At 41.6% G+C, this 27,505-nt stretch overlaps 1 protein-coding gene across 1 annotated transcript in view; it reads right to left on the reverse strand.

The window, feature by feature from the left end:
* Nucleotides 1–27,505, reverse strand: part of suclg2 (succinate-CoA ligase GDP-forming subunit beta) — a 96,242-nt gene that overhangs the window by 18,612 nt on the left and 50,125 nt on the right. Inside the window, exons 8-9 of the mRNA XM_085776148.1 lie at nt 22,844–23,005; nt 21,467–21,609 (exon numbers count right to left, since the gene is read on the reverse strand). Coding sequence (XP_085632274.1) covers nt 21,467–21,609; nt 22,844–23,005 — 305 coding nt within the window. The remainder of the gene's footprint in view (nt 1–21,466; nt 21,610–22,843; nt 23,006–27,505) is intronic.

Raw genomic sequence — 27,505 nt, forward strand, 5'->3', positions numbered from 1 at the left:
ATGTGTTACATGCTGCTCATTTATTCTGCTGTACAGAATAAATAAACACTGTTTGACTGGGGCTTGACTGGGGCGGGGGGCTTGTAGCAAAGGGCTGTGTGCCAGACTTAAACCTGGCTCTCTCAGTAAGGACTAAAGCCTTTATGGTACAGTATGCACTCTACCAGGTGAGCCGCTTGGGTGCCCTGGAATATAAAATATGGATAGCATATCAGTTCAAGGATTTTTAGCTCGGTTTCAGAAATTAGGGGGGAAGTGTAGTCTGTGTTGTTTGAATAATACATCATGATGAAAATGTTGATGCTTTTAATATCATGGTCCTAAAAAAAAAAAAGTAAAATGGAAATTCTATATAAAAATAGTTTTAACATTCCACCTTAGAATCCGTGGTTTAATTGGAAAATCTGCATTAGCACACAACTCCACAAGAGTTTCTACCCATGGGCCATAAGATCTGCCAACAACCGATCCCCCCAGCACGCACACACACACACAGCTGTGTTGCACATGTCTATTTATTCATTTTGTCTATTCATATTGTATAGTGTATGTCATCGTGCTTCCCTTTTGTTGTTTTTGAATTATGTATGCTTTTTTGCACTGTGTGGGCCGAGCACCCCTGTAATGTCATTGTACTGGTACAATGACAATAAAGTCTATTCTATTAGTCATTAGTACAATGTCTGCAGCCCAACAACCTTCACCAATCAAAGGCTTGACAGGTGATGGCTGCTGCTTTTAACGCTTCTTGCTGTGAGCATATGGTCTAAGTGAAGTCAGGATGACACGGCAATATTTTTGAGCTACTCATTTGGATAATGGCTGGACAGTTTGTAACTTCTTACAAAGATTTTAGCAAGTACAGTACATGAAGTTGAACTGCAAAATAAATGGGGTATAAAAGTATTTAGCAAGTCGAAGAAATTTTGAAATGATATTGTAAGTGCTCATACATTATTTCTAGTGATCATGTGACCGACAAGAATCAATGGTCACCAAAACTAAATTAATAACCATCAGAGACTGGGGTAAGTACAGTCATCCTCTGCATTGTCTACAGGTACACCTGCCTTAAAGATGACTGTGGGTCACACAGCACTAAACTGCATTGCTCCTGTAATGTATTGGTTTAATATACTGTATTATGGATCTCCCAGTGCATGCTGGCCAGTAAGAAGACTGTCTGTCCTTCCTTGTAATACAATCTTTGACTTAAAGGTCCCATATAATGCTGTTTTTCAACCATTTGACATAAGTCTAAGTGGTCCAACCACATTGTATTTGTATTCGTGGTGTATTGCCCCCAAATCAATGTGCAGTTCTAAATCTCAGCAATCTAAAAGTAGCTCTCCAGAGCTCTCCTGAGAACGAGCCGTTTCTGTGTCTGCACCTTGAAATGCAAATAAGATGTGTAAACCACGTCCACTCCACACCCGTCACGGGGAGAGGGTGTGGTTTTCGCTACCGGTACCATGTGCTAATGTTGACACTGGGAATAGGGATGGGCAATGATCGAATGAATGATCAATTGTTGTTCAATTGAAAATAAATTGAATAGCCTAGACTATGAGACTATCATCTTTCCTACAGCCATCAGAAAGTTACTCTATCAAATAAAAAACAGGTGAAAATGAGGTGCAGTGCAAACTGTGCACAGTGTGGACTGAGAAGCAGTACCAGAGAATACTGACGTCGTTTTACGCCGGAGAGGAGACTTCGTCCTTGTTCAGATGTGCTCTCATTCCGAGATGAGGACTTAACTGAACAGTACTGCTGTGATGAGTACCGTTACAACATTCTCCAGTACTGATTTTCATTACAGTCCGCGATTTTACTTTTAAATGATGGACAGCTGTTTTTCAGTATGGGATTTAAAACGATCGGTTGCCACTCCTCCGGCACCGCTTCTCATGTCAAATGACGGACGTGAGAGGGAGAGAGAGAGGTGTGTGTGTGTGTAGGGGGGGGTGGTCGAATATTCGAAAATATTCCAGCCACTGTCTCTTGCGAGGCTCAGATGAAGGGAGGGAAAATAAATGTTCATGCTGCTTGTTGCAGCCGATAACTTCGCACTTGGCCTGCTTGACTGTCGCTGTTCCGGAAAAAATCTCAGCGGACGGAGCTCGCGTTTTTCTAGACTGGCCCAGGGGGAGTATAAGGAAGTACCGTGAGGTGGAGTCACTCTGAGTTAGCTGCCTCTTGACGTCAAGTGGAGCTGCACTTCCAACTGACCAGCTTGGGCACACAATCTTAAAGAACTGAAGCAATCAATTAAGGTAGCGAACAGACTTTTTTCACCTCCGGGTGTCAGAGAAAGGCCACAGGAACACATATAACCACTACAAAACCAGTATAAAGTTAAATTTATAAAAATTTTGCATATTAGCTCTTCAAATGATACTTCTCAGAGACTGTCTTACGCTAGGACTATCTTTAGGCTAACAATAAACGTATCCAAGAAGCTATCCTTTAAAGGTTTCTACTAACTGCAGACAAACTTAAGTTACACCACACATCCTGTACCATCCTACTAGCTATTTAACAGACACATCCTTTCTCTATAGTTCTAATTCTGGCATTAATTGCATTATAAAGATGTTCAAGGTGATAGAAAGCATACTGATCAATACAAAGAAAAGGACAGAGAATGATACAAGGCATTGAAGCGATGTCATGCATGACGCAGAGTGAGGAGGAGAGACAGACCTCTGTGGTGAGCGGGAGCTTTGTCAGATGTCAGTGAGGGATGTACAACTCGTTTCCTGCTGCTCACGTCAGGGTATCAAAATGCCCCTGAACCCACACATGCACTTACATGTACTCTACATACACCAACACATTCACACACACCGCAAACCAGCCCACACACACACACACACACACACACACACACACCCACCCACTGACATGCACACTCAAACCACTTTGCTATGAATTGGATTCAACAATTGCAGCCAGTGTAGGGCAGGCATATTATTCATCCCCAGAGGGTGTCGTGTCACTGCTGACAGGCAGACATAAATATTCCTCAACCCCTTCAGCAAGGGTTAATGGCTGTCCATCAGACTGCAATGAGACGTACAGAGCCGTGTGCCTGGTGTAGACAGACACAGTATGGACACTTTCACCGGAATAGCAAGGTCACTTATGGAAAAGAAGCCACGTGAGGCAGACATGAGTGCTCTTCTTTACCATGTTTACATGGACACAGATAAATAGATTGATATAAAAAAATAAAAAAAATGCCACCCACACACTGGACAATCTTTATACACTCACATGCACCCACTCAGATTTTCGTGGATACATTTTTCTAAAGCTTTACCTAAAAAGCTGAGCGTGATTCTGTCTCAAGCTGTGTTGAGCTCTACTCTGCTCAGAGCAAGAATTATTTTATTAAACTCAAGAAATGCATAATAGTTGGGGAATGGCATACATAATCACCTCAGAGACTGGGTACAACAAACCAGCAACTGAATAAAAGAGCCAACATTTCCCGCTTTGTTCCTAATGCTGCACGGCCAATCAAAATTAATTTATTCTAATGTATGCACACAGAAGGTCAATTATCCAAATGATTCCAGTTCAGATTGCACCTGATCTTGGGAACCAATGAGCCATCGAAAGGGCAGATGGGTGTGCTTTGCAAGGCAAATCATTGCCCCAACCCTCTTTTTTTTGTCACCTCCCCACCATTTGCATGTCTAAATGTGCAGCTCCATCCGCTCACCTTTAGTCAAGTGCATTCCACTAATCGATAAACAACTTAGCATTTAACTTGTGTAGAAGAAGTCAGGCCACAGGACAAGATACTGTAGGTGTAGCTACGGTCGACCAGGAGCTGTTAAATTAAATTTTCCCATGTTCTCAAGTCCACTTTTCTACAAAAGATTTTTTGTGAATCCATTAAACTGAGCAGTAAGTCATCTAATTACTTAGAAATTGGAGTAGAAAAGTCCAACAGAGTGAAACTATGAAAAACACATTGATTAAAAGATAGAATTGTCATTGGTATAATAATAAATATAACAATGATATTTAGTGAGAGCACGTGAATATAAATATTCAAAGCACAGGCTTGAGAAAACCATTTAGTCCTGTCTTTATGAAAGCACACTAATTGCTCTTTGACAGGTGGACATGGAAGGCTATGGATGTTTACGGAACTTCTCTAACTTCTTGACTTCCCTCCCACTCACTAAGAGGTAGACCTGCAATTTTCACCTTAAGGCCTATTGAAAGATTCTTGTAGCAATACAATGCAACAAGTTTCCAAGTTGTTAAATCACAGCACCTTAGGGGCTTTTTTCAAGCTGTGAGGGAACGCAACAGCAGCCAATTACGCAAGGGCAAGAAAATATAATAGTCTGGTGTGACCTTCACTGTGTGAAATCAGCACTTACAACCCCTTACTGTATATGTTACATACTTCATGGCTGACAACAGAGGAAACATACAAAAAAAGACACCTTGAGAGATAAAGGATGGACTGAGGTAAGAGGGTGACCACTGGTTCTCTTAAAACACCAAAAAGAAATGGAAAGAAGGTGATGAAACACAAAGAAATCATTCAAAAGAGAAGAGAGCGAGCTTATAATTTTCCTCTACAATTGGATTTTTATCTAAAGAGGCACTTTAGCAGGGCTGGATTAACCCCAGACAGCTGTAATTCTGATGAATGGGAGGTTATCTTCATATGCAATTTTCAACCTTTACCAACTTCTGCAAACCTCTCTGTATAAACTCTATTTCGATGAGCCCACTGATTTGTTTTTCATCCTCATCAATGACTGATTCATTGCAGTTATTAAACGGCGATGACTGTTTTTCAACGCCGCTCTGGCTCTGGCTAAATGAGTAATTTTGAAATTGATAGGATAGACATATTTTGCTCTCCGCTCTCTCCGCCTTCCTCTTCTTCCCTTGCGTTCACCCCCTGTGGGTGTTGTGAGGTCTGCGTGTGCAGGTGCCAGAAACACCCAAACCTGGTTGGAACAGATGGGCGCAATCAGGGTTTAATTTTCAAAAAGCCAGACACAGATACACTGATTGGGCATGTTAACGTGCTTACGCCATACTTTGTTCTGCAGCGGGAGCTGTTACCTGAAATTTTCCCATGTCCTCAAAATCTCATCAAATAGAGAAGTATTCTGCTCTCATATGCAAATGCAAAGGGTTCTTAGTTGTCTTACAGCCGGGGGGTTGGGGTTTGGGGTGACCAATGGCTCGAAGGCTGACATTTTGCTCCACAGATTTTGATGGAGCTCTGGAGAACAGAACAGCATATCAATTAGCCATTAAGAGTTTGCTCAGGTATTAAAGGGATCAGAGAAACCGATAAAAGCCTCAGGAGGAAAAGGAAGAGGCTGAGTAGATTCCAGATCGATGGAGGTCTCATCTAGGGGCATGCTCCATGTCAGGAGGGGCATATAAGGTGGACAAATAATGTGACCTTTGGACTGCAGGTGAACGCTCAGGCTATTATCCTAATGAAGAACCTAGACTTTCAGTACTTTAAATGTTTATGATTTATTGTGGATGTTGGAGAGCTGTACTTCATCAGACCAGTAACAATAGGCATACCACTGGGAAATGGCATCCTTCCTTTTTAGTCTCTCACTCTGCTTAGTAACACAGAGGAAAGAAAACAGTAATCTCACAAAATCACAAAATGACAAGAGCCAAGCAGAAGATTCCTCAATTTGAACCCACTTGAAAGAGAAATTCAATGTTTTTTTTGGCCATTTCTACTGATGAATAGCGATTTCGATATGCTTGATTGCAGTGAAGACCATATAACTGTTGTGTAATGTTGGGGTGACTTGTGCTAGAGTTACTGTAGAAAGCTTGCTGCTGTGAAACATGATTATTACTGCTCTGGCTTTGCTTCAACAACCAAATATAGACAAATCTCAAAAGCCGAATTTTGATCTGCAGGTCGACAAAATCCATGAATATATGGTGACTTCACAGCATTTAACCATCTTAAAATCTTGCCAAAGCAAAAATACCTGTTTCCTGAGTCCAAAACAAGGTGATTCATTGAAAAGTAAAACAACCCAGAAGACATAATTACAGTGTAGAAATGTTCCATTGGTCTTTTATGTGGAACATCTGAGGGTAAAGTTCAGTTGCAGCTGTTTCTTAACACTGTTTTTGTCTTGTCGGTTGCTATGTTTGCCAGATCTGATCACACCACTGAAGCATGAGACAAATCTGCTTGACTTGTTCTATAAATATAATAGCTATGCATTAATGTAACAAGCATACATACATATACATATATTAAGATGACTGACAAGTCCTTTTACTCTATCTTCAATCCCCCCAAAAAACTAAACTCTATCTGCTGAGGAACTTGGATATGATGTGGTGAGACTGTTTAGTCAGCAACTGTTCCCACAAGGTCACAAATTACCCTCCAATCTCAATGTTCATTTGCTTTAGTTTTGTTCACTAGATGCAGCTGTTCTATCGTGCAGTGGTGTTCGTACACAAATATGAAAACATTACTGGGAGCAAAACAAATGATTAACTACTAAATGAGAATTAACACTAAACTTCTCAGCTACCATCCATAAGGGCAAACCAATGAAGGTTCGCCACATTAACCATTTCTAGTGGACAAAATGACCATGCTGTAGTGTTAAAGGCTGAATAGTGAAATGCTTTGATCTACATGTATCCTGTCACTGAATGTCCAACAATTTCCATACAACTCTCTCACCTTTCTTTGACACACAATAGTGCTGAAAGAGTTTAAGTAGGGTTGGGAGGTTCTTAAGTCCCACATCTCATTCGTTCTACCACCCGCTATAGTAAAACTCCATTTAATTCATTTTTTTTCCAGTCCATAAACTCTACCTTCAGCACCTTTAAAAACCACCAGTGTGTTCTCCACTCCTACCTTCACTGAACCAGTGAGTGAGGTACCACACTTGCTTCCCGTCCCCACCTCTGCAGATAAACTCTTTCAGTTCCTTGAGAATAGACAGGAACACTCCCATCTTACCACTCTATCAACCCACTGTCCCATATACCAGTCAAGCACAGATGGCTCGGGACTAGCCTGTTTGTGTGTGCATGTGTGGCAGAAAGCGAATGGAAGTCTTCTCCGGCAAGATGAGCTCCAGTGATTACAGGCTGAGACAGTTTTCTAATTATTCTGTCAAACATCAATCCTGTGGGCTGATGCAGGCCGTCCTGTGGCCTGATGGACAATGTAATCACTGCTAGAAACCCGCTCCCACACCCCACTCCTCCACCTATTTTACTGCTCTCTACACCCATTCTGGCTCCTCACTCACTGGACTCTCATTTTCCTTTCTTTATCGCTCTTTTCAACACAGCTCTCTCACTCATTCCCTCTCTGTCAGTACATGTCTACTCATCTCTTTCCCCTACACAGTATTTATGATATTCCCATGCTTGCTACTAGTAAAAAAAAGATGCTCTGGATGTGAACGATGAACGCTGTAGGACTGATAAAAATGCTGTAGGATCAAACTCACTACAAAAGGCAAGTATATGCAAAAAGGAGAGACACAAAGTAGCAAATTCAAGGAAAACCGCTGCAGCCTACTAAAGGCTTAATCCAAATGGTTGATGGCATCTTTCTGGTATGAAAAGCAATTATTTTGACAACTAAATAAAAAAGTGCCTTATCTAAGATCACAGAGGAAGTTCAAATGGAAGCCTTTAAGTTTTTTTAAACACTGATTGCAACTACCTCAATCAGCTAGATGCTTAAAGGGATATTCTGGGCTAAGTTTAACCCATGGTCTAACACACTGTGAAACTGAGTAAGACCCCCTCTTGAGAGATCAAGTTTGCCGACCACTAGCTTCTCTAGCTGTAAATACTTCAGCAAAGACAACACGATAGCAATACACTGCTGTCTATTTCTCCACCAAGCAAACGCCATCAAAAAAGCCACTCATAGCCCAAAATAATGTTCAGAACAGCACCAAACTTCAGCAACAGTACAGATAGTGTCCCAGCCCATAATACGAGGCATCAAACACCTGCTGGCTTTGCCTGAAGAGACGAAAACAAAACTCACCCACTCTCCTCCAGTCACTTGCTCATTGTGGGGAAGCCCTGACGAGTAGATTACCAAATGCATCATTGTTCCTATCTGTCTTCCCTCTCCGTTTCCAACAATAAATTAGTGAGTGTTGACAGGGAAATGAATAGAGTTGAGTTGCTCAAACTACATCCAGCAAAGCGTGCTGCATTTTTGGAACTACCCGTACGTTCACACCAAAAGCGTCTTTAACGTCTGCAGACACTCTGGTCGCTGGCAACTCACCACCTGCCAGCTCTAGCGAGAGTGAATGATTTCCGGCTGCCCCAACGCTCCCGATGCTTTCGGTGTGTACGTACCACAAGCGTTACTGGACTCCTTACTTTTCTTCTGCACTCGGAAATCAACTCGTCAAGGCTTCCCAACAACGAGCAAGCGGCTGGAGGAGAGTGGGTGAGTTTGGTTTTCGTCTCTTTTCAGGCAAAGCCAGCAGGTGTTTGATGCCTTGTATTATGGGCTGGGACACTATTTGTACAAATAAAAAGATAAAGACATTTTGTTGTTCATATTATGTTTTCACTATATGTCAAGCCTATCATTTTGTCTTCTAGCTGTTGTCTGTCATACACTAACAATGTCTCCAGACTGTTACATGGGTATGTGGTTATATGACACAGCTTTCAGTTTCATATTAATTCTGGTTTGATTTTCAAAATGGAGCTACTGTGTCTTCAGCTAAAGGTTTACTGCTCCCTCTTAATTTAATAAATCTGTATAAAAAGAGACAGTGAGAAGCAGATGTTACAAAATAAGACTGAAGTGGTTATCAAAATTGAAACTTGAAATCCCTTAACAAAGGCTGCCACCCGGATCCATTATGATTCCATTAAGGTGAAAGAATATTTTTTATAGAAGGAAGCACTACACTTTGATCTTTACAATGTCTATGGCAGCTAGATAGCCAGCCTTTATTGAGTATTTAGTAAGAAATTGGAGTGACTGATAATGTCTGTTGAAATAAAACCAATAGAAAAAGGCCTTAGAGGTTGTAGTCTTGGCAACAAAATGTCTACAAAGCAAATGTTGTATCACCCACACCAGAATGACAATGGAGAAAAAGAGTTAATAAGAACAATCCTGTTAAAAAAAATACAGTAAATATTAAGAAAGTATGGGTGTAAAGGAAAGATCTGGTTTCATCTATTGTGCCAACATACAGTATGTAAGATAATGACTTGATTTCCTAGCTTTAATTTTTAGTATTAACTAAATTATTTGACAAAATGGGATCTCATAAATATGCACAACGTGTCCACAAAACACTGAATTTCGATCCTATTTCTGGTAAATCTTGTTCTACGCTCACCCCTTACAGTACTTCTCAGGTTTCCCGGTGTAAATCTCTTGTCCATCAGTATCCTCCTCTGGCAGTAGCAGATATCGACTGAGATAATAGTGTAGGAGAGCCGTGTTCTACATTGCCTCTGCTGCTTGGTGAACAAGGCAGACTGCTGCAGCGACAGACAGTCATGTCAGCTTGGACAGTGAACTGGGGACTGGTCTGGATCGTACCATCTGGTACCAATTTCTTCCCATAGGCTGTGATGTATCAGAAATGGTGGCACAATTCAATTAGAATTAGTACAGCACATGTGAAAGTCTTGCATGGATGTTTAAATTAGAGTGCATATAAAGAGTGTTGCATTATTTTTTCAAAATTCAAGATAATTTTTCTTATTTTGTCTGTGGTATATGTATGATGCCAACATGTTTGTGTATGTGTGTATGCTGAGAGTCCTTCATCTTCACAGATACACTGTTTTCTACCCTGACCCGGAGCATTGAAACGAAAATGCAAGAGGCGATTTCTCTGGAGATATGATGAGCCGAACGTTTCATGTGAGCCCCGTCGTCTTTCCATTACGCTCGATAATAAAGAAGTGTGTGGATCAGACAAGAGGCTCGTATCAAATCAGGCCTGGAAAAGCCAATTACACTGACAATAATCTCTCGCTGTACTGCTGCCGGCATGTCTCGCCATACAAAGCAACAAATACCTGAAACACGATGAGAAGGAGGAGGGGCACAGAAGGAAGACAGGACATTTAAACAGACAATATGTACTTGAATGCTTATTCATTAGACTGCATATTTTAGGAACCAGCTCATTATATACTATGTACAAGGGTGAGAAAAAACAAAGTGAACCCTTTAGAATTACCTGGTATTCAGCATTAATTGTTCTGATCCTCATCTAAGTCAAGTCTAAATGTGGAAAACCACACACAATAGTCTTAGCCCTAGTCAATACTTTAAAGTATTTTGGGGGGCTTTTTATGCCTTTAATGGATAGTACAGGTGAGAGAGACAGGAAATGGGGAGGCAGAGAGAGGAGGAATGACATGCAGGAAAGGGCCAACCGATGGGGGATTCAAACCAGGGCCGACTGCAGTGAAGACTGTAGCCTCTACACATGGGGCACCCGCTCAACCCTCAACTCAATGCCCCACTAGTCAATACTTTAATTGCTGTTGGAAAAAGTAAGTGAACCGTTGGATTTAATAGTTGCTCAGACCTACACAACGTTCAGGAGGAGGTTGGACTACAGAGTTACAGAGCTGGTTCAGCTCAGACATATTCTTAAGATGTCTGATGTGAGCCGCATCTTTATTGGATTAATGTCTGGACTGTGACTGGGTCACTCCAGAACAAAAGCAATATAATTATTTATTATTATATAAAATAGAATGTGTTTCTGGGGCCTCTCTGGGATGGATGTGTTTCTGTCTATATTTGTCACTGAGATTTAAATCTGAACCCTAACCCTGAAAATTAAAATGTATTCAATACAGATAAATTCCACAGTGTTAACTTTTTCTTCGTACGTTTTTCCAGCTTGGACAAAGATGTTAAAACATTAAGAAACAAAACACTGCTACAAACTGCCCTTGCAAGTGTCACACTGAGGGTGTTGTGGAGGTGAATAGCAAAAAGGAGCTGGTGAAGAGTAACCATTATCTCATCCCACGACCCTGCTTAGAACCCAGTGGGCTTTAACAAGACGGAGGACAGAAGGGCTATTGCATTTAATTGGAATAAAATCAGAAGGTTAATGCGAGTTGGTGAAAGCCTGTGGCCCTTTTAGAACAAAAACAAATGCAGCGCACTTGAGCAAATGTCTGTAATCTGCAGAAAGTAAAAAGCAAACAACTGGATGCATACACAGATACTGCAGACACTAAGCTGTGTAGTAACATACTGTTAGCCTTCAAGCACAATAGTAGCAGTCAGCTGCAGGCTTCTATCACTCTTTTGAAAGTGTAATCCGTTTCCAATAAGGTTGGGCGATTGTCTACTATTCTCAGGATGTTCAATACAAGAGAATAAAAGGGAGACTTCTTTACACACAGTGTTGTTCAGGCTGTGAAAACTTTTGTATACTGTACAGTAATGTCTTTTGTAGTTTAAAAAGGAGCTTTCCAAAGTTCGGCCATTAACCTTCTCCGACAAAAGATGCCATTGAATGTAGGATCCACTGTTTTTTGGAGCCTTACCCACAACAGTGACTAAATGTCAGGATATGCTACCCTCAGTAATATATGATCCACAAGTCTTTCCATATTGTATATAATTTGAGCCAATAATACCTCATTAATAAAAGAAAATACATAAAACATTGTAAGTCACTGTCTATTTAACTGTGTATCTGCTAACATGTATGCTATGACATTATTGCTGCATTACCACTGTTAGTCACAGTTAGTTATACTGCATTTAATGATGTGAGGTGCACTTTGACCACCACCAATCAAAGGAGGAAGGGAAAAAGACATTGTCAAGGTTTTTGGCATGTTGCTTACTTGTTTCCTTTTTTGTGTTCTGCTAATTAATTTACAGCAACATTCAACAGCTCTCACTGCAAAATAACCTGAGTTTCAATGCCAAGGTTTAACCTCGACAAGTAACTTCAAAAATATCACCCACATTAATAGCCCTGGAGGACAGGAAAGGGCACGGCGTTTGTGGTGTCAGTGCATGGCTCAGAGAGCACAAATGATTTCATCAACTGGGTGTTTGAGTGGCCTCACATAATCCCCCAGCATGTGAACACATAAGCGCCAAGGGAGCGTGAAATGAGGGGGGGTCTAACAGTCACACTTCTGCCTGCAATGTCTCTCAGCACTGGACAGGGCTGTTTGTGATGGTAATACTCCATCAAGTCTGCGACAGATAGAGAGATGCTGAGATGAGGAACTTGAATGGTGGCAAAGAGTTGAGCAATGACGGCACATGGTTGGGATGCAAGGAATATCCATTTATAATACTGAGGAGAACAGAAAAGCAGTTTGTAACAATAACACCGAGTAGCAATAGCATACCACATGTACAGTAATATGAGGAATCACCGTGGGTTAGTGATCCACGAAAACACTGAGACCATGCATGAAGTGTAAACACATCATAACCTCCTCTCTCATTCCATGGTATATATAGCTAGAGAGATCATAGGTTAGTGATGTTGCCAAGGCGATGGTTTCAGTTAATTTTAATTTATTCGCTTGATCTGTCTTGGTTAACGGTAGGATGTGAAATACATGCAAATGGATGCAACGACCATTATGCAGTGTGCTACCATGGACCAGCCTTCTGTGCAGCCAGGGGAAAAAAAAGTTAAGAGTACTGTACTGTATGTGCATGTAACCCTGAGTCATAACCAGGAGGACTGTCATGATTCTCACTTCGACACTGTGCAGTAGAAGACGAACATCTCTCTATTGCCTCCATGATCAGGTGAAGAGGAAGAAACATCAAGCAGCTCCTACAGAGGCGCATGAGAATAAATGAAACCCTCCTTTGCCATGCCCTTCCTCTGAGTGCTCGACTTCACAAGGTCGCTCAATCACACGCAGCTCCCCTCCCTGTGGCATCCAAAGGGCCTATCTGATCACTGGCTGCCTCCCCCTGGCCCCCATGGTGTGAACCAGGTGCTGCGATGACAAAACGCTCCTGGCAGCAATAAGAGAACAGAGAGAGCAGAGCTCAATTAGCCCGAGCTCCAATCCCAGATCCTCTATTGATTTCCCACGGATGAGGAATGGCAGACAGGAGAAAGCTCAATCAGACATGCCCATGGGACCTGTCTGTACGTGCGTGCGCATGTGTGTGTGTGTGTGTTTGTGTGAGAATCAACGGGGGACGAATTGGTGCCAGACAAGGTGCTGGGATCAGGATGAATACATTAGAAATCTATAGTCTTTATGCATACATGATGGTTAAGTAATAGAGTCGTCTGCTGGTGCTGCAGTGTAAAATGACATGAGTCTTTAAAAACATGCTGCGCTGTTCTCACCAAGATCAAATGGAAAAAAAGAGACAGACAAGGCATTAGTTCCCTGAAGGGCAAATCAATCTGACAAGTCATCAGCTCCATGGTGCATCTCTGGACAATTCCTTAACTTCCTCAAATTAACCTTCAGGAGAGAAATGAGAGGGAGAATGTATGGAGTGCCATGACCCCATTTGTCCTACGTTTATGACTTGGAGCTTCATTCTTATGTGTCAAGTGTACATTTTTACCAGAATTCATGACATATGCATACATTTGTTATTTGATCCATCACAGTATATGGATGTGGTAGGAGGATGTACTGTACTACTGTATAGGAGTTTGGGTGAGTGTACTGTACATGAGTGAGTGTCAATATCACCTTTCATGTTATCAGTAACTACTAATACTTGTGAGTAGAGCGGGGTAAGGCAACATCTCTATGCATTACATATATTCTGCGTAGTGTTGTCACGATACCAACATTTTGGTACCGGTATCGGTACCAACATGTTTTTCGATACTTTTTGATACTTTTCGGTACTTTTCCAAATAAAAAGAGAACACAAAAAATGTCATTATTGACTTTATTTTAATAGAAAATCTTAGAACTATAACATATGCATCAGTACTGAACTCTTCCTAAATTAAATCATTAGTGGTCTGTTTAAAAATGATTATCAACTGCGTTATTTGAGGTCTGAAAACACTGCATCATTTTTTGTTATTTTGACCAGTTGTAATTTTTGGGAGAAATTGTTCTCAGTAGTTTATAGAATGAAACACAAACGTTCATTTTACACAAACACACACCTATTGTTTCCCATATGCAGCGCCACAGAATCAAGACCAAGCCCCCCCCACACCCCCACCCCCACCCCCCCATCAACGCAATATCGCTCCGTTAATTCATCTCCGCGTAGCGCTGTTCACTCACTCACTCACAGAGAGAGGGAGAGAGAGAGAGAGAGAGAGAGAGAGAGAGAGAGAGAGAGAGAGAGAGAGAGAGACAGAGAGCATGCCAGTGGTGATCCGCGGTAAAAACGAACTTATCAACCAGCTGTTTGCATTAATTAACGAGTCTGTGGCGGCCCGTCTCTCTCGCGCGCGGCGCGCACACACACAGAGACAAACACAGGCACATGGACAGGTGGCGCTGTAACGGTAATAAAAAAAAGCACCTTGCTTCTTTTGTGACTCGCTCACTCACTCGCCTCGGCTCAAATTACAATGCGGCGACTTCACGCGGCGACGTCACCACTGCCGGCGGCGCAAAATGAAAGTACCGGTCCCATCTAAGCGCAGTATGGTACCGTTTTAAATGCGTCAGTACCCCGGTACCACTCTAGTACCGGTATACCGAACAACCCTAATTCTGCGTAATGAGAACATCTGATGCCATCCATGATTCCATCATGTTACAATTATAGTTCAGAAACAGGAGAGGCTATAATCACACCAAAGATAAGGCTTTCTGCTGTGTGAAACTCTATGTGAAACTCTAACTCTAATGTTACATTTCTACAAATGCTTCATTTTTTGTGCCAAACTGACTATAATGAGGAAAAACAGAAAAAATCTATGTATATTGTCATGTGTTCTTGAGATGCCTGTATAAAAAGCTTGTTTAAATTGTCTGTAGAGACCACCCTTTAAACCACTTAAATCAATACTTTTACACAACCAACACATCTGCTGTCACGATAATTAATTTCTTTCATGGCCCCTTATAGGCATGTTCAGACAACATATGGAAAGGAAGGAATGTGATGGAAAAAACACATTCAACTAATGTCATGCTTGAAAAACACATGTTTGTCAGAGTAGAATTCAGAGAAATGCCTTGCTAAGAAATAGGCAATGGATGTTTGTCTGATGGGTACATCTGATAAATGTTCAAGGACCAAAAGCTTTGGCATGGTATAGTGAGTTTGGGCTCTCCACGCCAGCCTTTAGATGTTTACTTTACTGAGGTTGCACAGCTGAGATTTTGACTTTTGCCTTATGTGTTGGAGGTTTTGAATGGGCAACCTTGACATTCACAGACAGCCACACAACATTCACACAATCCACAGAACAACGCAGTGGACTGAAGAGTGTCCTTGTGTTCCTACTTACAGGGGCAATTACATTTCAACAGACTCCTGGTGATGTATTTCAAGATCTAACACAGGGTGCACGGTCGGTGCAGTCTGGATTTAGCCTCGAACACATCTCTGCAGTGGTTTTTAAGCAGAGGAGGTCCCACGATACAGAAATCCTAACCCTATATCTGTCACTAACATAGGATTTTAATGCACTGTAAGCAAATCTGCAGGAAAACCATTATATGAGGTGGACCCTTTCTCATATAATGGCAAACCAATACAATGACCTACGCAGCCCATAGCTGAAAAAAGAAGAAACACATCATCTAGAGAGCCCCCCCTCCCTCGCCAACACACACACACACACAGGCCTGTTACAAGCTATGCTCACTCTTACTGTGGCCTGGCCTCAATATGGCAGCCCCAGTGTGTTTGCTGGGCTAAGTACATGGCTGGCCCTCTATTCAGTTCTTGTGTAATATTCTGCACACTGGGAATGAACTCCATTACCATGGTAGCTTGTTTTGTCCCTTCCCTCTTTCTGTTGATGGCTTTGCATTGCCTGTGTTTATAACACAGCGGACTGGCATCTCCCACAGGCCCTCAGCTTCAGGCAGAGAGGTGATTTGGTTCTCTCTAAAATCACACAGCACGAGGCTCTCACATCACAGGTGACTCTTGTGATTTAAAGTTGTCAGGGTCTCTGGAGGGCCGCATGTGTGTGCAGATTTGTGAATGACGTGGGTGCAAGTATATATTTGCACCTACTCGTGTTTTCTGCTTGGTGACTGATTGAGCTGTGCGATTTCCATCACAGCTGTGAGTCGTAATATCCTAAGGACACAGCCTTGTAAAACAGGGTACCTTTCCTCCCTTCCTCTGTAGCCTGAGGAAAGGATGATACACTTTTCATAACACATTTACTTGGCTCAACTGGTTTGGACCAGAGCTACTGGCTCTCTGTGACTCCATACATGTTGAAGCACATTAGACATGGGTTCAGACATCTCCATATGGGGATGAGAAAGACAGCGCCTGGGCTCCTGGAGGATTTAGCTAGCAGGCATGTAACTGAGGGGAGATCCTCACATTGACTTTAATAGGATTTAGCTAGATGAAAGGCTACAGGGAAGTAGAGAGAGATACAAAGAAGCAAGAAAGATGGCAAGAAGGAACAAGGAAAAGAAGAAGGAGAAGAGAAAACCACCACATGAGGAAATTCTATGATGAGAGACCAGTAGACAGACACACTGGGGAGCCACTATAATATCCGGGTATGTATCACTCCGTAGGTAGCAGTGAATAATACTGATAAAGACTCTTTCACATAAAAACAGAAGACAGTGCTGGAGAGGTAGTAATAGTGGTGTGTTCCCTGTAGAGGGGAAGATGGGACTTATGAGTGTTGCTGTGCCAAGGAGGAAAGTGGTTAAAGTGGGGGGCACAGGTGAGCTACAGCAGAGTCGTTGAGCTGGAAAGAAGCAAAACAGTGTGACATTTTACTGGAGGGCAAAGTGGGTTGAAGCCCAGGGGGGGCGCACATACTAATCAGGAACACTCCAATCACATTTTTTTTGCCGACAATACTGATAATCTGTAAATGAGATCAGATGATCCATGGCCAATAGCGATCAATCTTTGGCATACATTGCACCAGTACACTGAACACAGTGGGAGGTGGGACTTTACTAGATGGAACACCTTGCTTTTCTCAGCTGTATTAACCGCAGGTGATGAGTTTAAGGTCATTGGTGATTTTTTTTAATGAAAAAGCAACCAATAATGATTGGTGGCTGATCAATCAGGATTTCCCTAATAATGGTAATCCCACAATAGAGCGAGAAAGGAGGAGAAAAACAAACCAGTGGGGGCTGAGAAGATGATTCATGCTCAGCAGTGTGATGATTACCGTATACAACATTAACATGAACATATATGCCTGGGAGGATGCCTGCTTTAGGAGCAACCACTTAACACTGTGACAGCCTGAACAGCATGGAATAAGCCGACAGTAAAAACAAAAACATTAGGTGTTCTTTAAATTTAACTTAATGTATGAACACTCATAGAAATGATATGATGACACAATCAACGGCAGAGTTTTCACTACCATTATAAGACTTGGGTTCAGCCTAAGGTTTTTTTCAGAGCGTAAACTGAATGAGTAGACAAGAAAAACATGCTGTCATTTCTGGTCCGGTTGTCTCTGCCCTCTCGTCTGCTCTCACTGTGGGTGGGGCTCAAGCAGCTCTCCTTCAAACACACACACACGCACACACAGCTAACTGGCGTTTACCAGTTGTCTGCATGTGAGGCACGTATGGCACATGGGTAAAATATAATGACAGAAAATAACATGGGTTACATGCTCAGCACTGAGATTCCATTCACGTGAACAATTTGTTTTACTATTATTGTTTATGTATTATCCATTCAGGATATTTTATTGTCACATTCTAATTCCAATGTCTAAAAGTTAATTGGCCCTTGAAAGGGAGCACTTGCCTTAATACATTATTATTTTTGTCATCATATCAACAGCATGCTGTTGTATATGGTTATAAAATGAACAGAAGTTCATTAAATGTGAGTGGTGGAACCATTTGTAGCAATATAATATATAGTGTAGTCTTATATAATGCATTTGCACTACAGATCAGAGATACTTTTTGATTCGGTCAAATCAAAAGTTGAAAATCAAGTTGAATATCGATTTTTTTGCCATTGTTACTAATTGTTTGATATGGTGGGAGACTTAATGCCAAAATACAATAACAACAAAGGTGTGCTTTAGAAAAACGTAATCATTTACTCTAGCCTATAAAAATTACAAAAAACAGCCCTAAGCCCTGAGAACAAAATGGATGTCGAGTTGGACAAAACATCAATCTGCCACTTTCTTTACGACACAGGCACAAGGCAATAACGAGGTTATTTGGCTGTTGGTATTTGCTGCTTGGCTCTGCTTGCCTACAGGTGATGTGAAGGAAACCTCAATAAATTCAGCCATTCTGTCAACGGACTGTTCTATACGTGGATATGAAGAAAGTGCAGCTATTTATTTTAGCATGGAAAATAAATATGTCTTAAAAAGCCGGGGGCCTAAATTCAAACAAAGCTGAATGGTCTAGTACACCCAGCTGAGCTACATAACATCTCACATATTTAACACACACTAGGCTGCATAACCACTTTATGATTTGCTTTTTTCTCCCAATCATTTCATTTCGACTTTTTTTCTTCTCTTACGCTGTTCCCACTTCGCATACAGTATCCTCGTTTCATCTTTTCTCTTCTCCTTTCTTTCAGAGAATAATAATGTTTAAGGTAATGAATACTGCACGGGTAGATAGTGGAGAGAGTGAGCAAACAAGAAAGAGGAGGCTTTGTCATTTCAGGCTCCGTCTCTGCTATTTAGTGCCAGCAGTACACTCACATCACTTCCACTCCTCTCAGCACAATGAGCCTGAGACATCAAAGCGAAGACTGAGAGGGAGAGAGCGAGAGACGGAGGCAGGGAGACAAAAGCGTAAAAACGACTGAGGAAGAAAGACTGCAAGAGAAGACACACACCAAAATACCTGTTTTTGTGGAAATGTGTGGCATCATTACAGCAGGATATTCCCTCCTGCACTGCCTGCCCGGCCACTGAATGCACTTCTTTCTTTTCCACATCGAATAAACCATTTTAATCGGGCCAGTCAAAAGTCACAGTTGTCTCTAATAAAAAGCACATATTCATGTTTGCAGCAGAACATTAATGGCCTTCCCTACAGCATCTATTGAGTTTGTTTGGTGCGGCACCAGTGAAAATAAGCGTCCTCGTAATATATGCTGTCAAAACTATTAGCTGAGAGGAGAAGAAATGTTGTTGTTTTTTTAAACGTAGAACGATAACAATGTGAAATGTGAGTAAATCAGCCCATGTGGGACCTAAAAGTGCGAATAAATTGTCAACAAAGGGTCTTGTATTTCAAGGCCATAAGCACTGATTGCCTTGGTGTTTAAGGCAAATAAGGAGAACAGTGCTCTCATCACAACTTATTGACACATGAAATCAATCATTTTTGCCTTGTCACATTCACCTAGCCCAGAGCATGATTTTAATTTCAATTCTTGCTCATATCTTTGACTTTGGGAGTGGTAATTTGTGGAAAAAAAAGAAACTAAATGCAAATGAGGAGTGCTCTCTCTGGCTCTTATTGTGAAATGATTAACATTCCCTCCACAGATCAGAGCAGGTTTCTCAGCTCCCCTGGTTGAAATGCTAATGGTGCTTTCAACCCAGTTTAATGTCAATCCTATTCTACTTTTTTCCCTGTTAGGGAGGAGCTCCCTGTCTCTATTTCCATACACAGCAGCAGGAGGGACAGGCAGCAGGCTTACTCCCCCATCTGGATCTGGGGAATCAGCCCAAGACAGAAAGAGAAGGGAGGAACAGGAGGAGGGTGGAGGAGGATCCCTCTTGTACTAGAGTGGGAGTGTTTTTCGGGACTTTAAAACGATGAATTTGCTTCTGCAGAATTCCACCTCGTTTTAAAAGGGTTCAATAATAATAGATGGAGGCCCCATTCCGGCGGAGAGTGACAAGTCTTTGTAGTTTTTTCTCTCCATTATTGATCACTTCTCTTTTTTTATCCACCATATTCAGTTTTATTTTCCCTCACAGACCATTGGGTTGAATTCACGTAAGACCAAATAGAATCTACACACGGGTGGAAATGTGGGCAAGGCAATGTATCACCTGATGGGGTGTTAAAGGTTGGTGGGATTTTAACATTCATCTGCAAAGGTGTACAACACAGGTCTGTTCACTGCTGGGTGATAAATATGAGGTAGAAAGTGTTGCTACCATTTATACATCCTCACTGCTCACACTGTTGTGTAAAAAATTATACTACTGTGCATTAGATTTGGGTGAAACTAGGTTTTCTTGTAGTCTAATATTGATGGAATTATCTATTTTAGGAGCAGACTGTGTACCACAGTTGCCACATAAGTATTCACAACCTTTCTGTTATTTGTAGAAATTCATATTGGCTAAGCTTGGCTTACTCTAGCATGGTTAGAAAAGCAGAAATGTGATATGAAGGTGAATTCTGAGCAGCAAGATGCAACTCTATACTGTTGAGGTGTATTTTTACTGGTAAATCTCAACAACCAGCACTGGTAAATGATGGTGCAATTTGGGAACTCTCAGGTGCATGTATTTAAATATACATAAAATTAGTCCAGATGATGTAGTATTTTTCCAAAGCGCAATGTTCCAAGTCAAACCAGCGTTTTTTTTTTTTTCTTAAAAAGGCAACAGAAGACGGAGTTGTTATCAAATGCTGCTCTGTATTCTGTACAACCAAGCCATGCTAGAGATGCTAACACAGAGGCAACCGGAGATCAGTGCAGGGATGAAGGAGTGACAGCAGCAGGGGAATTAGCAGCGTGATGACTGTCAACACACAATCAGCACTGTGGTGTAGTTACAGGGCTCACATTGTTTAGTTTGGAGTTATTAGCTTTCTGAACATCGAGCTGAATCACTTGTAAAACACCCCAAGCTGCCACTCACCCAGAGCAGCAAGACTTTCAGAAGCACGCTTTGATTTAAACTTGTTTATTCGTTTTGTGTTGTGCACACGAGCCTGTCTTGCGTTATAATGTGTGCGTGCAGACACACGTCTTTAAAAGTAAAGACAGAGGAGGGATTTATAATACCACTGCAACTGAAAATGATGGCATATAATCACACTGCCTCCCAGAGTCTGTTTCCCTTAGTGAAACATGGACATATGCCAAGGTCCCTCGTCTAATGAGCACTGTTGTCTCTGTGACAAAGTGCTAACTAGACAGACAGGCTTTTATGAATGTGATATGACAAGCTACATGACTGCAATATCAAATACAATTCAACAGGTGGTGAGCCTGCTTTTTTTTTCTAATCTGACTTAACTTTGAATACAGGCTTTAAAATAAGCAACAGTAGCATGCATTTTTATTACTATGGAAAAAAGGGAACTTTGTCTTCCTTACCTTAGGATCAGCGGTGAGCAGCTTAAAGGCCTCATACACCTGCCTCTCTTTGACTCCCCCACCCAGGTCCAGGAAGTTAGCTGGCTTCCCTCCATGCAGATCAATGATGTCACAAGTGGCCATGGCCAAACCAGCTCCATTCACTGTGAAAATTTACAGTGTTCAATTAATATGTAAAAAATGTATTCTGAAATATACATATAGATATTTACATACATATATTTAATCAAATGAGGGGTCTCCTTATATGTTGAGTGAGTGTTAATGACACTACTATACCCTAACAATAACCTCATACACAATGTTTTACATGAATCATGTGTCTAGTATAATGAAACTAAATCTGACGATTAACTCAACAAAATTAAACAAAAGTCTCTGAGTGTAAATGTGATGCCAACAGCTGTGAGTTAATTAGAATAAAATTACTGAAGGAAAGATGACATTTACTGTTAAAACACCCATAAAGGAATCTAGCAGCAATACATGGACCAAAGTAGACCAGATAGCTGAAAAAAGTCACACTTAAAAAGTGAATCGGTTGGAAATCTTCTAATCAGGAACATTCAATGCGTCAAGTCGGGCAACACAGAGAAAATTTGATTATGACTCGACTCTTAACTTCAGAGAAAAGAGTGTTGATTAAAAGAGGTTCTGCTGCACTTTTTTTTTTTTTGCAGCTCGTGTCATCATTTAGCCAACTGCCAGCACAGCTACCCTGCTGAGTTGTGCAGGAGCCAAGTGCACAAAAAATGTCTTACCTCATTTGGTTTAGCCAAGCTGAACTTGTGTCCTGGCAAGCTCCCCGACCGAGGTCTCAATAAAAGGGAAATTCGCTTTAACAGCTGTCACTTTGGTGGCTTACAGAGCTCTCAAGGAAGCTGCAGGGCCTTAAAAGCTGTTGTTACTTTAAGAGAGGCTGGGAGCTGGGGATGCAGAATGGGTGTGTAGGAGAGCATGTGTGAAGGAGGGGGGGGTAGTGCTAACAGACATCTAATGTGTTTATGAGGCTACGGGGTAAGAAGTGAGAGCACCTGTTAGTGCTGCTGTACACTGTAAAAGCTTTGATTTATGACAAGAGAGGGGGCCTTTAATGAGAATGCTAACAATCTGGCTCACTGGAGACTTTCTGGGCGGATTATAGCTAATTAGAACGCATTGGTTATGGCAGCATTCCTTCTGGAGTCCTCAAAAAGCTGCTTGTAATGTGGACTGGAGGAGAGCCCAGGCTGCCTTTACTTTGACTAAGTTTTAACTGTGTCCGAGCTTTTCACTTACGTGACTTAAGAGACGCATTAAAGTCTTATACCAGGAGGGGTTCACTTATTGATGTATGCAAGTGCTTCTGTGTGCAGGAATGAGGGTTTGTTTCCATACCAAAACATGCAATGTTTCCATCCAGTCCGATATATTTGAGGTCCCACTTGGCTGCCTCCATCTCCGTGGGGTCGCTCTCAGTCATGTCGTCCATGGCGAACACGGCCTTCTGACGGAACTCAGCATTGTCATCAAAGTTGATCTTGGCATCAAAGCAAACCACTGGGGCAAAGGCGAGAAGAATGGGAAGACGACAAAGAAAGAGTTAGGAATAGAGACGGCAAAAGAGGAGACACAAAAGTGAGACAGAAGAAGATGGCAGGCAAGGGAAAAGGGCAGAGAAGGAGGATTTCAGACATAAAAAAAACTCACTAATTATCATTTCTAAAACCTGAAATTAATGAACTGAGGGGTGTCCCCTCGGCCTACTGGTCTTAATTACTTCAGTGGATGGCTCACTAAGGCATGTGTTTTTGACACTGCCTCTAAGGGATAGACCATTATAGTAAGTGCACATTTCCTTTACACTTCAAAGAGAGAGCATTTCAAAGAGAGCACTTGTGAAGCTACCTGGAAAAATATGAAGAAAAAATTTATAAATTAGTTTAACCCTTGTGCATCCTTTTAAAAATAATTACACTGAGGTCTATAAGGGACAAATCTCCACCACAAGAAAATTCTACATGAATACTTTTTTATTTTTTTTATTTGTATTAATTATTTTCCACACTCTGAATGGCAAGGGGATCTTCAAAACTCAACACCTTGCACTAACTCATACACAGAAATGTACTGCAATTGCAGTACACACACATACTGTATATGGGGATTGTGATCTGCAGAAAAAATGACAGTTTTGGAAACAAGATCCAGAGTGTGAGCCTGGACACTACAATGCATGATTTGATGCTGTAATGGCACACCCATGACAAAATGTATGTAGTGTGCAATAGCACAGCCAAAATGATGAAAAAAATCAAAAAGAAAGGGACAAAAATGTCCCTAAGGATGTACACTGGTTAAGGTACTTAAGTAGACAATCTAAACTAAGTAGTTAAGTTTAAATTGAGATCAATTACAACCACCTGTACTTAGATACACAATTATTTATTCGTCTATATCCCAAGTTTTGACCAGAAAGCAGCCCCTACCTGTACCATTAAAGATTTAAAAAAAGATTGTGGGAGGCTTGATTACAAAATTTGCCAACACACATTGCAACTTACAAAATGTAATAGTGAAGAAAAGGTAACAAAATATGGAAGCATGGGGACTGACTTTAGAACTGACATAGAAAGAATCAAAAAGAAAAGACATGTACAGACATACAGTGCATGCAGCAGTCACACTCTCCTGGGGATTGGGAGTAGACATACTGTTTCCTCCTGGTACACTAGCTCTCCCACTATACAATTCCTTGTTTTTGTTTTGACACAACTATTATTGTAGTCCATCTACAAAATGAATTCAGCTATTATCAAATGAGACAAAAAATACAAATTTTCCACCCTAGAGAAATTTCCTTTCCAATACGCGACTGTTGAATGCCTGCTGGATAATAGCGGCACTCCCTTGTGGCATGTGAACAAATCGAACCAAAGACTTGAGTTGATTTTAATGTGAGGCTTGTCGACAAAGTCTGCCTCAGTCACAGCCACTGCCTCTCCCTGCTGGTAGAAAAGGAAACTTGTACCTCTTAGTATAAATCCACCGTTTGAAAGGAGTTATTTTCATCATTAATATTCATAAGAAGTCGTGAAACAAACTCCTTTTGTCAATCTTTGATGAGGCATACTTTGAACAAGAATCTGTTTTTTTGAGGAGACTAAATAACATCAAAGACGTGATGCATCTTCAACGTCTTGTAATACCTCTTGATAGGACACATCACAGTCAATCTGTGTTCGGTCCCACAGACAAGACAATCAGGCACAATCGCCACACTCGATTTGTGGGGCCCAGTCTAACTATTGTTATTTCACCAATAAAGGTCCAGAGACACGCATAGTCCACACCGCTACCAAGCGTAGATCCAGCAATCACAACTGCGTACAATAGTATGCAGCAGTTCACTTTTCTTGAGAACGACACACCACAGCTCTTGTGTCCTATTCAGCAACTCTAGCATCTTATGACATATGCGCACAGCCACCCTACATTATAGACATCGTTCTCAATCACTTGACGTCTACCTCTGCACAAGCCTTTCGTTTATGCTTCTAAACTCGCTCGACACTTCGGTTCTCTCACATCTCAAGACACTCAAATCTAGCAACAGACTCAGACCTGACTTCACATTCTCGCGGTACAATTCTGCCTCAATATCGCCTCTTTGACTCAGGCCACACTGGTGCGACAAACTCTAAAGTGATATCGTCACAGATGTGTGCTCACAGACTGAAGACAAATCAAATAAATCGAAACACCAATTCTATATCTACGCGACATGCTCACGGATATGGATCGAAATGAGTCACGAGAACTACCGCTAATTCATGTGGTGATACTCCGACCACAACCGAACCGATATCCGCATTAGATCTTTACATCTGAACGAAACTAACAAAGAACACAGACAAATCTGATTCTGCGAGGATCTGGATGAACCACAGCTGTCTTTAGGCTCATCACTTACTCTACTTATACATGGCATCAACTAGAACTTCTTCTTGAGAGCCATTCAGTACCCCTAGCCGGTAGGTTGGCACTAGGGTCGATCGTACAGTACTGCACAAGATACACTGCTGCTATACATTCGTTTTCATAGCCCTGGACTGATATAATTGTTCGCTCGACCTCTAGCGACCAGTCATACAATCAATTCTAGTTTGATCCTTCGTGTCGAGCTTCTTACATAATGTCGTGGCATTGAGTCACAATTAAAGGAGGGTTGTACATTGATATATCACAAACTGTCGCATCATATCTGTGGATCATGTACTCATCAGAGCATGTAGCGATAGACACAGACCACTATGAGTATTGAGTGCGCAATGCTAATGACAAAGGAGTTTATCATTGCTCCACAGTGTCAACTCTATAGTCATATTCTCGGTATCTAAGTCCTACAGATACAGCATCAGTTTACGAGACCTGCGTCTCATATCAGCTTAGGAGGGAGATGACAACACTCGGATTTCGTTTACTGCTTCCCAGATGATGACAGAGCTATGGAGTCACTAGGTGGGTCATCAGAAGACATCTATAGGACTGACAAGTGGGGCGTATGATCATAATGCACCAATGCTTCGCTGGCTTCATGATGACGCTGAGTATGTAGTTGGGGTGAGTAGGATGTATCAGAGCTGTGTGGTCCGCCTACACGCTCACACTCGTGAGAGCTAGCACACAACACTTGCGTCGCGATTCTATAGCTGTAGTACGTTTTACTGGGTGACATTCGGGGTGAGTCGTAGTGATTAATTCGGGTATTGTAATGATGATATTACGATTACTTAGCTTTGCTCTCAGGGTATGATCAGCGTCTTGCTAGTGAGTTATACTTGACACAGGGGTATTCAGCGAGAGTTTTTTATTCTAAACACACAATCTAAAAAGCATGTCACAGCGTCGCTACTATTTAGTACTTTGCGGAGATTTCTCGAGCGAGTCTGGAATTGGTGGTTTGGGAGGTACTAATGAATGGATTGGATTTCTTTTCTTCTTGGTTGGAGCAGGTATTATATGATGTTTATGTTGTTTCTGTTTGTTGTGTGAGATTGTTGTTTGACACTGAATGGTTATTTCTATGGATGTGGTATAAGTAGTAAGTGTGTAATGGGACACACATTATAGTTAGTTATCTCACACTAATAGAGGCTTGTGAGTGATGTGAAGAGCTCAGGAAGGGTGGAGACGTATCAGGCACAGGGATTGGTTGGACAAAGGGTACTCCTTTCAAGAATTATCATATGGCGAGACGATGGGAGCGAAGATGCGCTGTAGGCAACATGGAAGATTTTAGGCTAGTATTTTATGGGGGGGAGATCATCTTTAGATAGTGTGCGTGCTTGGAGGCAGTCAGGGATTGTATGTCTTCTTGCACACAACTTGGTTTGAAATTGTGAAGGTGTAAACATGGGGCTGGGAGTGTAGAATAAGAAAAAAATGAGTGTGGGGGGGTCGATGTTGGTTATGGATTTTACTGAGGACTTACTTCTAGGCTAACATGAGATTTGACTTGTGAGTGTTTTGGGAGAGTGACTGGGTAGGAGTTGATAGGGCACAGCCTACGGTGACTCCTGAGGTTATTGGAGCGTGCACACGAATCAGACTTTGGCGGGGTAGCACAACAAAGCAAAGGGACATGGGAAAACAGGGCAGGGATAACACCGAACACTGAGCAAGAACACACAAGTATGATCGAAAGTACACGTGATCAATGGGGGACTTCTAATCTTGTAAATAGATAATATAAGAAGGGGTATGATTTGAACGGCGATTGATGTACGTCGGAGGTGAGAGGTAGAGAGTGGGGGGGGTGGTATTGTTAGGATATGCATATATGATTAGTATAGGCGAACTGGGTGTTTCAGTGGGGAGGCACGTTATTTCGTTTTTAATTCTTATAAACTGGGTGATGGATTGCTTGCGTGAAATTACTTGAGGGTGTCTTGTAGCGAGTGAGCTTTGAGTAAGTAACAGATTTAAAGGCGTGTAGAGAGACAGTAGTGTGATGGGTAAATGCAATACTTGTGAGGTATCTAGGAATGTCCGAGTGGT

The sequence above is a fragment of the Trachurus japonicus genome, chromosome 5, assembly GCF_045865225.1.
Source record: "Trachurus japonicus isolate A0001 chromosome 5, Traja_1.0".
Classification (NCBI taxonomy): domain Eukaryota; kingdom Metazoa; phylum Chordata; class Actinopteri; order Carangiformes; family Carangidae; genus Trachurus; species Trachurus japonicus.